This window comes from Prinia subflava, chromosome 1, assembly GCF_021018805.1.
Source record: "Prinia subflava isolate CZ2003 ecotype Zambia chromosome 1, Cam_Psub_1.2, whole genome shotgun sequence".
NCBI lineage: Eukaryota > Metazoa > Chordata > Aves > Passeriformes > Cisticolidae > Prinia > Prinia subflava.
The window spans coordinates 120,581,420-120,593,702 of NC_086247.1; the positions used below are offsets into that span (position 1 = coordinate 120,581,420).

General features: G+C 36.9%; 1 protein-coding gene across 1 annotated transcript in view; it reads left to right on the forward strand.

Annotated features, from left to right (window-relative positions):
- SKAP2 (src kinase associated phosphoprotein 2) overlaps positions 1–10,745 on the forward strand; it is a 118,906-nt gene extending 108,161 nt beyond the window's left edge. Inside the window, exons 12-13 of the mRNA XM_063410165.1 lie at positions 7,825–7,926; positions 8,329–10,745. Of these exons, the coding sequence (XP_063266235.1) occupies positions 7,825–7,917 (93 nt within the window). The 3' untranslated portion in view covers positions 7,918–7,926; positions 8,329–10,745. The remainder of the gene's footprint in view (positions 1–7,824; positions 7,927–8,328) is intronic.
- Positions 10,746–12,283: the final 1,538 nt, after the last annotated feature.

Sequence of the window (12,283 nt, forward strand, 5' to 3'; positions counted from 1 at the left end):
CCACTTGATTCAGTTTCAAGGTCTAATCAGTTATGAGCTCTTTGTCCCTTAAGTGAAAATAGAACCAAAGGAAAAGTGAGCCTAACCATCCTGAAATGGGTCAAGACTTTTCTTCTAAAATATTTCCTAATCCACTTCATTAATACTTGGATTTTGTGGCAGTCGGCAGGAATCCTAGGCATTTTTTTTATTTTTTCACACCATCTAGTGGTTGAAAATGAGAGATGCAGGTACTGACAGGGGGCCGATGTGTATGCATCCAAAATGGTGTCATAAATTCAGCTTCAGCTGAACCTAGCTGTGGCTTTATTGCCTTTCTATCATATGTCAGCCAGGAACATTACTCTTGAAAATCACATTTTGCTGATAAGGAAGTAAGTACGGGTATAGCCATGTTATAGTAGGAAGGGTGAAGCATTAACAAAATATCAAGCATATTTGTGCAACGTGTAATAGTTCTTTGTTTTACAGTGAAATATAAATGGTTTAGCCTGCTCTGATGAACGTGGTAAGATAGATATTCATCTCTTCCAGCAACAGTTATGCCAAAGCATTATATTTTTACCAGCTTTTCTCATACCTGTTTAGAAATTAGGGGGAAAGCAACTATTTGTTTCCAAGAAATTAGATCATTAGCATAAGAGAAGTAATTATGAACCAGTTTAGCAAATTTGGGCATTTACAGAATTTAAATAAAGCAAGAGGAGCAATATGTTACGTATAAGTTTCTAAGTAAATGTCTTTTAGACTAATGAGCATGGTTTCAGTTTGGCAGTGTTTACTTCCTAAAATGGCTAAGTATTATGAAAAGACAGTTCCCCAGAATTTGCTTTTACTTGAGCATCAAAACTCAGTGTTATTGCAATGAGCATGAGCTCATACTCTGACAACAGAGGTACCTATGCCCGAGTAGTGCAGTCACTGGAGAAAAGCGTGTTTTTCTTGTTTTAAAAGTGTATTCAAAATTATTTAAACTATTTTCTAAATATTTGTGTCAGTTGTGGCTTTTGTGTCAGTCCTGTGGGTTTTTACAAAAATCCCCAAAAGGCTTGCAACTTTTTTCTAGGTTTTTCTACCTAGTTTCCCTCAAAAGTTGAGGTTTTAATCTGAGCAGAATTAACAGAACTATCACAATAGTACTTGTTAACTTGATTTAAAAATGTAGTTAACCTTTCAGATTAATTGATCAATGTATCTGTACAGATATACTCATACTATTACTATTACTTTAATTTATAATATTCTTGAATATTCAAGTGGCTTTTATCACTCATGCTACAAATAACGACTTATGGTATGAATAACGTGAACTTTCAGAAAACTATATACCCTTATTCCATTTTGTAATAAAAAATATAGTGTACTGATAAAAAGACTTGTTAATAACATTTCTTAGTTAATATTGACTGTTAGAAAAGCAATAATTTGTAGTCCTATTTTCTAAAAGGATGATTGCTCTTAACTCCTGCTCATTTATGGGCTTGCATTTGCTTTCAAGCCCACGTGATAAATGGGAAAACAGACCATGGTATAGCAATCATTTTTATAAATCTTCCATAGCTCTACTCAAGAAATCAATTCCCAGAAACAAAGATAACTGTGGATAGAGGTAGCTCTATTTCTTCCCTAAGTTTTATATGCACAATTTATTCAAGTGCAGTACTTGCAGTACTGTTTGTTTGCTTCAGGTGTATGTTTTGTGTTACAAAGTTCCATAGTTTCATCAGCCAAATGCAAGAAATAGTGAAAATTTACCTTGATATGTTAGTGGGCACCTGCTTAGTAGAACTACTGACATTACTTAACAATAAGCTAATTTGTTATATTTCCTATTTATATTTGTATTAAAATAGCAAAGACTTCAAAATCAGAAATTATATCTTAAACTGGAATTCTCCTTAATTGTTATTATTTCATTGCACACTAGTGCTGCTCACTCTGGTATTTATGATTCATGGAAAACTCATCTATGACAACCTTATGCTCCAGAATTTTTCATGAAAGTAGAATGTTAACTTGGTGCTTAGATTACCCTTTATTCAGTGGTTGTATGTTTCATCTGTGGCAGATTTTTGTTCTTTCAATACAATTAATGTTAAAATGCTCACATCTCAACCTGTATTTTTTGCCTAGCAAAAAGCCAAACAAAGAATCTCCACAGCTCAGGTTACTGCTTATAAAATAAATATGCAACTTAACCAGGCAGCTGTTTCAGAATCACTGTGAACATTTTGTTCACTATCTGTATAATCTTAATAAAATGTATTTATTTGGTATTTTTTCCAAAAGATATGAAAGACATACTAAAATCCTGAGTGTTTTATTTTGTCAGGTTGTTTTCTGTGTGATCATACTGAGATCCGTAATTTCTATTCCGTGGCCGTACTGCCTATGGCTCTTCTAGCAAATAGGGAGTACCAACAGGAGCAGATTTGCAGAGTGAAACACTTAGTGCTTGAGCCCTGGTGTCCACACCATGCTTTTTCAAAGCTGTTTGATGTCCAACAAGGTCTAGCCTGGTTTTGTGGAATGAGAATACATTAATGGTTGGAGCATGTTCAAGTGCATCTTCCATTTTAGCTGCATCTGAAATAAATGTAGTGTGTGTGCTCTGAGGCTGATGGCTCTGCAAAGGGAGCCAGTGCGGGGAAGGTGGGAGCTTTGGGATACTCACTTCAGTGGGATACTTCTGATCAAAACTAAAATGCAACACTCAGTTGTATATTACCTGTTTCCTGGCTTTTTTTGTTTTAATCTTTACAAGTGGGGGTGCAAGAACAGTAAGTTCATGTCTGAAGACAATAGTGAAGGCCTTTAAACAGAAGGTTGGTTAAAACTAATGCAAAGTGACTCTAGCTCTGTTGGTTTGCACACTGATAATATGTAAGCCTTTACCTAGCAGATTAGAAAAAAAGTTGGCCACATGTCATCTAATGAAAAATAAAATGGCCTTTCTATTGTTCCAGGGTGTTTTCTGGGGGCAGTTTTGGTTCAGAACTCAATCTGCTTACTGTGATATATATTGGAAATCTTTAATTGCTGTATATTTTCTCTCATGTCATTGTGGGAAATAAAACCTAATATTGCAACCATACAATAAATCTGGCGCTTATATTTTTAAAGATGACCATTTTATTGCTGTCTTAAAACAACTCTACTACCTGTGAAGAAGTCTCATTCAGTTATGTAAGACATTTATCATTCTCTGCTTTTAGAGAAAATGCGGTTCTGTGCCAAAACTGCTCCCTGGTTGATAGTGTATCATTCAACAATTACACCAAAGGAAGTTCTAAAACTTTTTAGCTAGTATGAATCTCCTGGATGAATTTGAGATGTTTTAAAATATTATCTTGCCAAAAATTGCACCCTAGGATGTTCTTGCAAAAAATTTATCCCTGCTGCTGACACATATTTAGCTTGATAGTAAAAGGTTACTTATTTTAATCCCAAGCAAGGCTATAGATACATTTTGCTTTTCAGTTTTAAAGTTTGCAGGTATTTGGCCCATAAGTTAGTATTCCTTACACTAGGAGAAGGAAGGAGAAAAATCTTGAATTCACATACTTCAGTTGTGCTTTTTAAAATACAACTCCATATTTTTCTTCAAGGCATTGAAACACAATGATAATTTTCAGCAACTCTTTTTTAAAACCAAACAAATAGAAAATCCCACACCACAAACAGGAAAAAACATACTGTATGTATTTAACAATGGAGACTAATTGCACAAGAACTAGATGTTCTCAACTTTTGCTGAAGTCAGTAGAACTTTATATGGTACAAAGCATCTGAAGAATCTCATATAGGCAGAGGAACTGTTCTAAAGGTAGCAACTGCTTTGGAAATCCTCAAGTATAATATTTTTCTCTTTTTATATGTCAAAATATCAAAATTCTCTTCTGTAGAGGAGTAAAATCTTGCATTTAACAATATTTGTAGGAAACAGGGAGTGTATTGCTAACTACTGTGTTTTCCCCAAGTACAAAAGCTTTTATGATCAGTGTCTCCTGAAGTCATGGGTACCTAGACATCAGTGCAGTGAAATGGGTGGGATGGGGACAAGGAGAAGCATTTGCTCACAGTGTGTTCAGTTCAGAGCATTTAAGGAGCCTGTAAACCCTGATGGGATTTTTACCCCCCGCTATCTAGCATGCTGTACAGAGAGTGTTTTGCTAGCATGTTAAATGTTAAATCATAACCTGTTCCTTCCTGTCCTTTGAAATTGCTTCACTTTGGTTAATAAATTTCTGCTGGGGGAAAAAAAATAATCCCCTCTATGACAGTGGAAATGCAGAAGTAGCTTAGAAAGCGTTTGGTCATTTGTTAAGGTTGTTGTTTCATATTATTTGGCATAATATATTCCATTGCCCTGGTGCTTGTCTTCTGGGGGAGGGGTTGTGGTGGCCCCCTCCTCCCCCTGGCCCCGCTAACATTGCCTGGTATGGCAAATGTGCTCCCTGTCACATGGCAGAGCGTGGCCGCACACTTGTGCATTCTCCTCATTGCAAGGCGGCTGGATCTGGCCCTGCCCCCCTCTCCTATCCCTCTATTTGCCTTGGAGCAATTCATTTTGCAGTTATTGAATTTCTTTGGAGAGTTATTTTCATACAGCGAGCATCACAGCACCTCTGGATCTTGATAGCGTTTCTACATAAGGAGAAAGAAGCTTTGTGTTAGTAATTACCTAACATTGTCAGGAGCTGACTGCAGGCCTCTTTCTAGTGATAACAGAATAACCACATAATGTAGCTTTATAGCACATGATTAATAGAAAATAATTACACATCCTACAAAGGGATGCAATATTTCTTATAAATTGACTACAATGGTTTCCTGTAGATTAAAGGACTCTTCATTATTTTATCAGTCCTTCTGAAGTATAGTCGCTTGCCTATGTTAGCGGTGATATTAGGAGCTGAATGCAGTGAGGGATACCAGATGGTAAACCCAGTGGTACCTGAGATCTGAAGCTAATGCTTGCAAAAGCACAGTGTTTCCTAACTTTTTTATTCATATAAAAACTCCTAACTGTATTCATATATTTCTGTATATGAATCCTTATTTTCCAAAAATGTGGACTGCAGAATTTTATTCTACACATCTTAAGCAGCAGTAATAGACATACAGACTTCACAACAGCAGTGTATTAATGAAATAATATTGCTGCAAAGGAGTTTGTAATTGATAACATTGATAGTAACAATACATCAATTTGGATTTTATGTGTGGCTTCAAGAAAGGACTAGGGGGGCTGCTTATCTGCCTCACTAGTTAAGCACTCTTTCATGTTACTGAGGATAGGAAGGAGGGGTTAGGAGTTTAAAGAGAAATGTCTGTACTTTAATCAGTTTAAAAGGGAGTTCTATCTAATTATTCTAAAACCAGAGATTAAGGTTTATGTTCTTGGTAGCCAGGTATCTACATTATATTTTTGTTCAGACTTCTATAGACTGCAGATAGTTTAATTGGGATTCATGTTGCTCTTGAGACCCATGCAAAGAATAGTAATGTAAAGTAAAAGCTTCTGTGTTGCAATATTGTTTCTGTATGGTATAATGGTTGCAGTGAATCCTTAAATTAGTTTACTAGTCTGTTACATCAACATTCATTTCATCTTCTCACTTAGCTTCATGCCAGAGCAGTAAGTGGTGTATAAGTAAGTAGCAAAACCCAGAAAGTTTTCAAAACAGCAGCATGTTTTTAATTTTAATTTGAGCTATCTGAATTGTTTCTTTAAAAACAATTGTTTCTAAGTCCATGTAGTGTTGCTAAGAGGAACATTTTCAATGGATAATGTAATCCACAGGCTTTTTCTGCGCCATTTGTCATATGCAGTTTAATGACTGCTTAACTGAGCCACTTCCCTCATTTCATGTATTGTTTGTTTTTTTGGCTGATGTCTAGCAAAACTTGCTTAATCACTCTTGTCAGTCACTGTGCGAATTCCATGTAGCAGTTTAAAATCTTTTGTTGCTTTCTCTTGGAGAGATTTATTGCTGAGATTCCAGTAGTATACGTGAGTGCTGCTCCTTTCAGCAATTTCCCACTTCAGTCTTGAAATCTAGTTTGTATATTTAAACAGTGTATTGTGAGATAAAGCATAGATTTTTAAACAGGCTGATCCAGAAGATTATAAACCTCAGTGTTCCGCCTTTAAGGATTTGGGGTGTAATGTGAAGCCCCATGGGAAAGGTTATTAACTTCTGTGGAGAGCAGTGTGCACTGAAGATCAGGTTCAGATACCTCTAGACATTCAAGACCAAACCCAACCCCAGCAGTCTGCTTTGCAATGGAAGGGGGAAGAAGGTGGAATTATTTTTGCAGCTTTCTTGTTTGCATGTTCACATAATAAATGAAGATTTTCCTGCTGTTTTTTAAGAAGACTTCCTTAAAATCACACTTACTGCAGTATTTCATGCATAGTAGGATAGAATCTTTTAAATCACCAATTCACTGTTAAAAGAAGAAAGAAAATGTTTTATTGGAGACTAATGTTCATCCTTCCACAATTAGAAAATATAAAACTATGTGTGTGCCTGCATGCAAGTACTAAAAAAAAAGAAAAGAAAAGGCAAAAAGCAAAGAAAATAGAAAATGCCCACATGAAAGCAGGCCATTGTAGCATCATAGTTAAGCAGAGAGAGAGCTGAGTACACTAAGTACCTCATAGGACCCCAGAGAACTCTTGACCAGGCAAAATATGCCAGCAGCAAATCATTATAGCTCGGGCTCTAATGAAACTCCATTAACCCTTAAGCTCCACTTGGCTATTTATGACCAAAAAACTTTACCTACAGTTCGAAATAGTAGCTTCATCTCAGTAGCACCACAAATTCAAAATCCTAGAACCTTTTGCTCTTCCCATCAGAAGAGCAGTGTAGCAAGAAACAGATGTTGCTTATCAGAGATATCTGTGTATTTTCTATTTTGTACATTTGTTCCAAAGTAATTTCAGTCTTACTAATAATTTAGTTTTCAGTACGGTCTGTTTTAATAATGCTTTATTTGTAACTCAATATATGTGTGTGTGCAATTCCAGCTGTTACAATTTATTGAACCATTGTTAGGCTTGATCTTAGGAAAACAGTAAATTATATACCACAATATACAATAATTACATATCAGTATTACATTATTTTATTTTTTACAATAATTGTATACCACAATACCACAATACTCTTACTTGATACTGTTTTTGGAAGACATTATTTCTTTAAACTATTATAATTCATTTTGTTTCATATTTAACTCACTAAGCCTAAACATATTTGAAACAGGAGTACATTAGTCATCTGTCAGGAATATGAGATCTGCTGTAGAATTTTCTGCAAGCCTAAAGCAATAGTAGACTTTGTTCATATAAAGATATTACGTATTAGATACATAGTGTTCCCTTCACATTTGAGTGAAGTAGTTTTTAAAATAAGTTGATGGTAAGTTTCTTAGAGTTTAGCTTGTGATACTAAAAGAATCCCTGTTGATTGTTATATGTCAGCATTGTGCTGTTAGATTTTAGTTACAAAGACAAGGTTTTTGTATTTTTGGTGAACAGAGGATAAGGAGGTAGGCTATTTTTAGTAGGTGTTAGGGAAGCGTGGCCATAATTAAGAAATTTTCTTGAGTATGTCGGGCCTTTTTAAAATTTAGCTTCTGCCTTTGCCTAACTGCATGTGAATGCCTATAACAAAAAGATAAAATGTTTTAATTTTCAGCTGAAATGATTATAACTGTATATAAGAGAAAGCATCCATAAGGAGTTGCATACAAAACTCTATTGCATTTATATCAGACTAAAGGTTAATACTGCGTATTGTTTTCAATTAGGAGTACAATAGATTTGGCTGGTGGGTAGGAGAAATGAAGGGAACCATTGGCTTGGTGCCTAAAGCCTACATAATGGAGATGTATGATATTTGAGAGGCCTGGGTAAGTACATTTTAATCCAATCTTCTGTAATGGCTTATATGTTCCCTTGTTCTCTGTTTCATAAGTATGTCTTTCCTGGAACCTTTGTAGGAGTCCTGTTAACATAAAGATTATGGCAAAATATATTGAAGGTTCAATTAAAGTACTTTCTTTTCTGGGATTCTATATGAAATATTAAATCACACAGTACAAAAGATGATATATTTAATAACTGTGTTCCTTTTCCAGATTTAAAAAAAATAAAATTGGTGTTGTTTCTGTTTAGTTTTGTTACTTTAGTTATATATATATATATATATGCAGAAAACTGTGGAAGGGGTTGGATATTTGGACTGGGTTTGATAAGCGTGTTTGAGGTATTTTGGTTAATGATGAACTTTCAACTTCCCTCTCCCTAATCAGGAGAAATCTGCACTTGAAATGAAGAGTGGTGTGCAGCTGCAGTTTACAGACCCAGCCTCTGGAAGAAGATTCTGCTGTACATGTTTTGTGGTTTCAGCAAATGTAGTCAGATCACTGCCTTGTGTATATTAACATTATAAACTGTAATTCATCATAACTTTACGGAAATGTTCTTCTTAGCCACTTTTTATAGAATTGTAATGCTAGGAAATAAAATAGATGCTAATTAACATATGGGGCACAAGCAGCCATGTAGTGCCTGTTGCTCTTTTTTTAACGTTAGCAGCACTCTGTATAGCCATAGGTTTGTGCTCTCTCAGGGAATTTTGCTATCTTTTCCTGTTCTGCAGATTCAGAAAAATTGAACAGAGCATTGAGGATAAACTATTACTCAATTCATGTGTGCATTAACCTTTTGATGCTCACTGTGCATCTTGTGCAGTTTCATCAGAAAGTTGAAGGAAATTTGTGTACAGTATTTCAAGTCTTCAGGGTATTCTGTTTCCAAATGTTTTTAAGTTATGCTTTAGCCAATGAATTATTTTTCTTATATATTTAGTATTGCATTGTTAATTATTATTTTGTGGACACACAATGAAGTCTTGATTCTTTTGCTGGTGTAATAAATGGGCCTGTGTGGTAATGGTACCACTGCCCTGGTACCTTTCTGACTTGGACATGGTAATTCTATGAAAATTTTTGAAAATATATTAAGCAAATTTTTTGCTAAGTCAACACAAGCTAAATTGCAGGTAAAAATATTTTTGTCCATGGTAGTGTGAAATATTTTATCTGTATCTTACAGATACTTATGCAGAGTAATGTCTGGATACCATGCTGGTATGTGGAATTCTGATACAGGTTGTGCAACAGAGACCTTCATCTTCACCCTGTCTGGATTAGCAACAGCCACCTGCATTCTTGTGTCGAAGCCAGAACTTTGTGGCTAATAAAAACATTGACTGAAACATAAAAAAGTACATTAAAATACTACCATTTGTGGACAAATGGTTGGGCAACTCAGAGTTAATACTTTACACACTCCTCTTTTGGAGATGTGCTTTACCATTAGCGCGCAAGATCAACTTTTTTGGGTCGTCCCAGGCAGTTGATTTGCGAGCCCCTTAATCTGCCAGCGAGGCAGGTCAGGCCAGCCTGGGAGCTGCTGAGCCTCTGCAGGTCCCCGTGTAGTTGCTTGTGCTGTTTGTGCTTCAGGCGGAGCCCGGCAACACTGTGGGTTAAAAGGAAACGTTTGTCTGAACAGGGAATTTGGATCCTTTCAGTAAACGAAGATGTTGTGCTCTGTGTTAGCTAATGTATGGTACTTGCTGGTACACTGAATTCTAATGGGCGTCAAACGCGACGGAGTTTTGTTGCAATTTTTTTAAGAGATAGTCATTGGAATTGATTCTGCGCGTTATCAGCACAGCATTAAAATGATAGATTATAGTCTTCAGATCTTTTACTACTTTAATTTGTCAAGCGTACTGGTGGATTGTGTACAGAATGTGAAGCGTTAATAGCGGGGCTGGAAACGCTCCTTCTCCCTTGTTAACGTGGCAGCGCCATAAATCTGCCCACCGAAATGGCTTTTTATTAATTACAGAATTCCGACCCCCCCCCCCACCACGCAGTTTTTAGTGACTAGCCCTCCCCCGCTCCCGAGGCCTGGCGCGCTCTGGGCGCTGGCCGCGGGCCCTGCGCTGCGCTGCGCGGCCGCGGCGCTGGGTGGCAGCAGATTTTCGTGGGACGGGCGGGGGCGGCGGCGGGGGCGGATCCCGATCGCGCTCCCGTCCCTGTCCCCTTCCCCCTCCGGTGCTGTCCCGCGCCGTTTCTGCCTTTTTTCCAGGAGAGGGAGTCCTTACCCAAGCGATGAGGGGCAGAGCTGCGCGGCGCGGCCTCTCCTGGGTGGTGACAGGCGGAGACATCAAGTGGCTTTTGTCTGTAGTTCTCTTAGGGCTTCCCCCTTCTTAGCACTTATTGCTAGGGAAGAGTAAATAAACTGCCTTAAATTCGAAACGTGAAAGATGTCGTGAAACTCACTTGTAGTGTCTGAAAATAAACCAGCGATGGGCCACGGATGAATGGTTTACTTTAAATCTATGTGAATACCATAACCTTTTTTGGATAAGAAAACCTCGATACAACTTAAATGAAACTCGGGTAGAAGATGCTAATCGCTTAATTTTCTTTGTTCCCTTAGATTGTGCTTGCCTTTCTGTGAATGGTGAAAGAGCAGATTTTTAAAAGGTGATTGTAACTCTCGCATTGTACAGCATTTTACTTGATCATTTGCTGTGTTCTGGATTTGTATGGTACCGCCATTAGATCTTATAATAATGTTCTACTCTGCAAATTTTTAAGGTTCAAATAAAGTTTAATTGTTTGCAAACTGTTATGATGCTAATAATTCAACAGCCTGCTGTGTTACTAATGAAATTACTTTGTTATGATTAATTTGGAAAATAGTGTGTTGATTGTAGTAATTAAGCACAACAAGGTGAAGTAAATGATTCTAATGCCATCTGGCCTCCAGACTGAATGAAGAAATGAAATGGAGCTGTCATTTGAATTTATTCAGAGAAGTAAGGGTAATACAAATGCTTTTTATAGCAGAGGCACCCAGATATAATCATGCTACTCTGTAGTATCTTTTCATGTGCTTCTGTATACGGATAACTGGTTCACATATTTTTGCAGCATCTCGTTAGGATATACCTCTTTGTGCATACTGCCACTAATTACATGTTCTGATGGCAGTGCATGCACTGGTTCTTCTATCAGAAAGATGTATGGATAAGATTTAGAGAAGTGATATGGCTCAGCTTACCTTTTGCTCCCCTATTAAGGATAAAAACTTTCTGTGACTGGAATTAAGCTGAAAGTGAATACTAATTAAGATCTCATTCTAAATTCAAAGCTAAATGCATAAACTTATTTCTTTTTTTGGCTCTGCAGTCTGAGTATGACACAGTATTAGAAGGAACTTAAAGAGTAACCCTTTAAAACCTGATCCAAAGACTGTTGAAGCTGAGAAGCTATTGAATTCACTTGCTTTTGCATCAAGATCTCAAACAGTAACTCAAAACCAGGCAATACCATTTCAAAGTGCTTTTTTGCTGAATACTCTTTGTCAGTTTTCTAAAGAGATGCAATTTTTTCCATAAGCTGAACCAAACAAAAGAACAGCACTGATTTCTCTAAGACAAATAATAGAAATCCATTTTTTTAAATCTCAGGTAAAGCAGAACGAAGTTGTGGGTGTAAATTAGAATCCTGGCTTGGTAAAGTTCAGTGGGATCTATAGGGAAGCTGTAAAATACTAAAATGTGGTGGAAGTACCCAGGTAGATGACAATGGCGTGCTCTTCAGTTGCATAAGCCATTTTGAAGTTTCTCTCCTCTCTCAGTTAAGTTGGTGAAAAATTTATTAGTACATAATAGTGGGAATAAGCATATGCATGGAAACCTAATAAACAGCTTTCCACTTTACATAGTATAAAGTACTGATAAACTCTCTAAGACCTTCACTTACCAGAGTTTCTCTGAAGCTGATATTTCTCAGATAGGAGCCTGCTTAATTCCATCTTTATTTAGGAAATCTGACACTAAGCTCAGCAAAGAGTGCTTTGCCAAATCTGCATCTGTCTTAGAGTTAATTTCCTGCCCAACATCCATTGTCTTACTGTGAGGGACCAGCACCAACCAACTTCACATTATGAACTTGAAATTGTTTTGGATGCAAGCTGGGTGTAAGCACAGGATTTGGTACTTCTGGGATGCAATTGTGACTTGACTCATCTTTCCATCCTACATGAAGAACTAGAGGAGGCTTAGATGATGGCAGGGTGTGCAAGTGAAAGGGATGCAGCTTTTCTTATCCAACAGCTTTTCATATCTAACTGCTAAGGAATAGATATGTTCGCTTTCCCTTTAATTGTATAGCAGATCAGGCA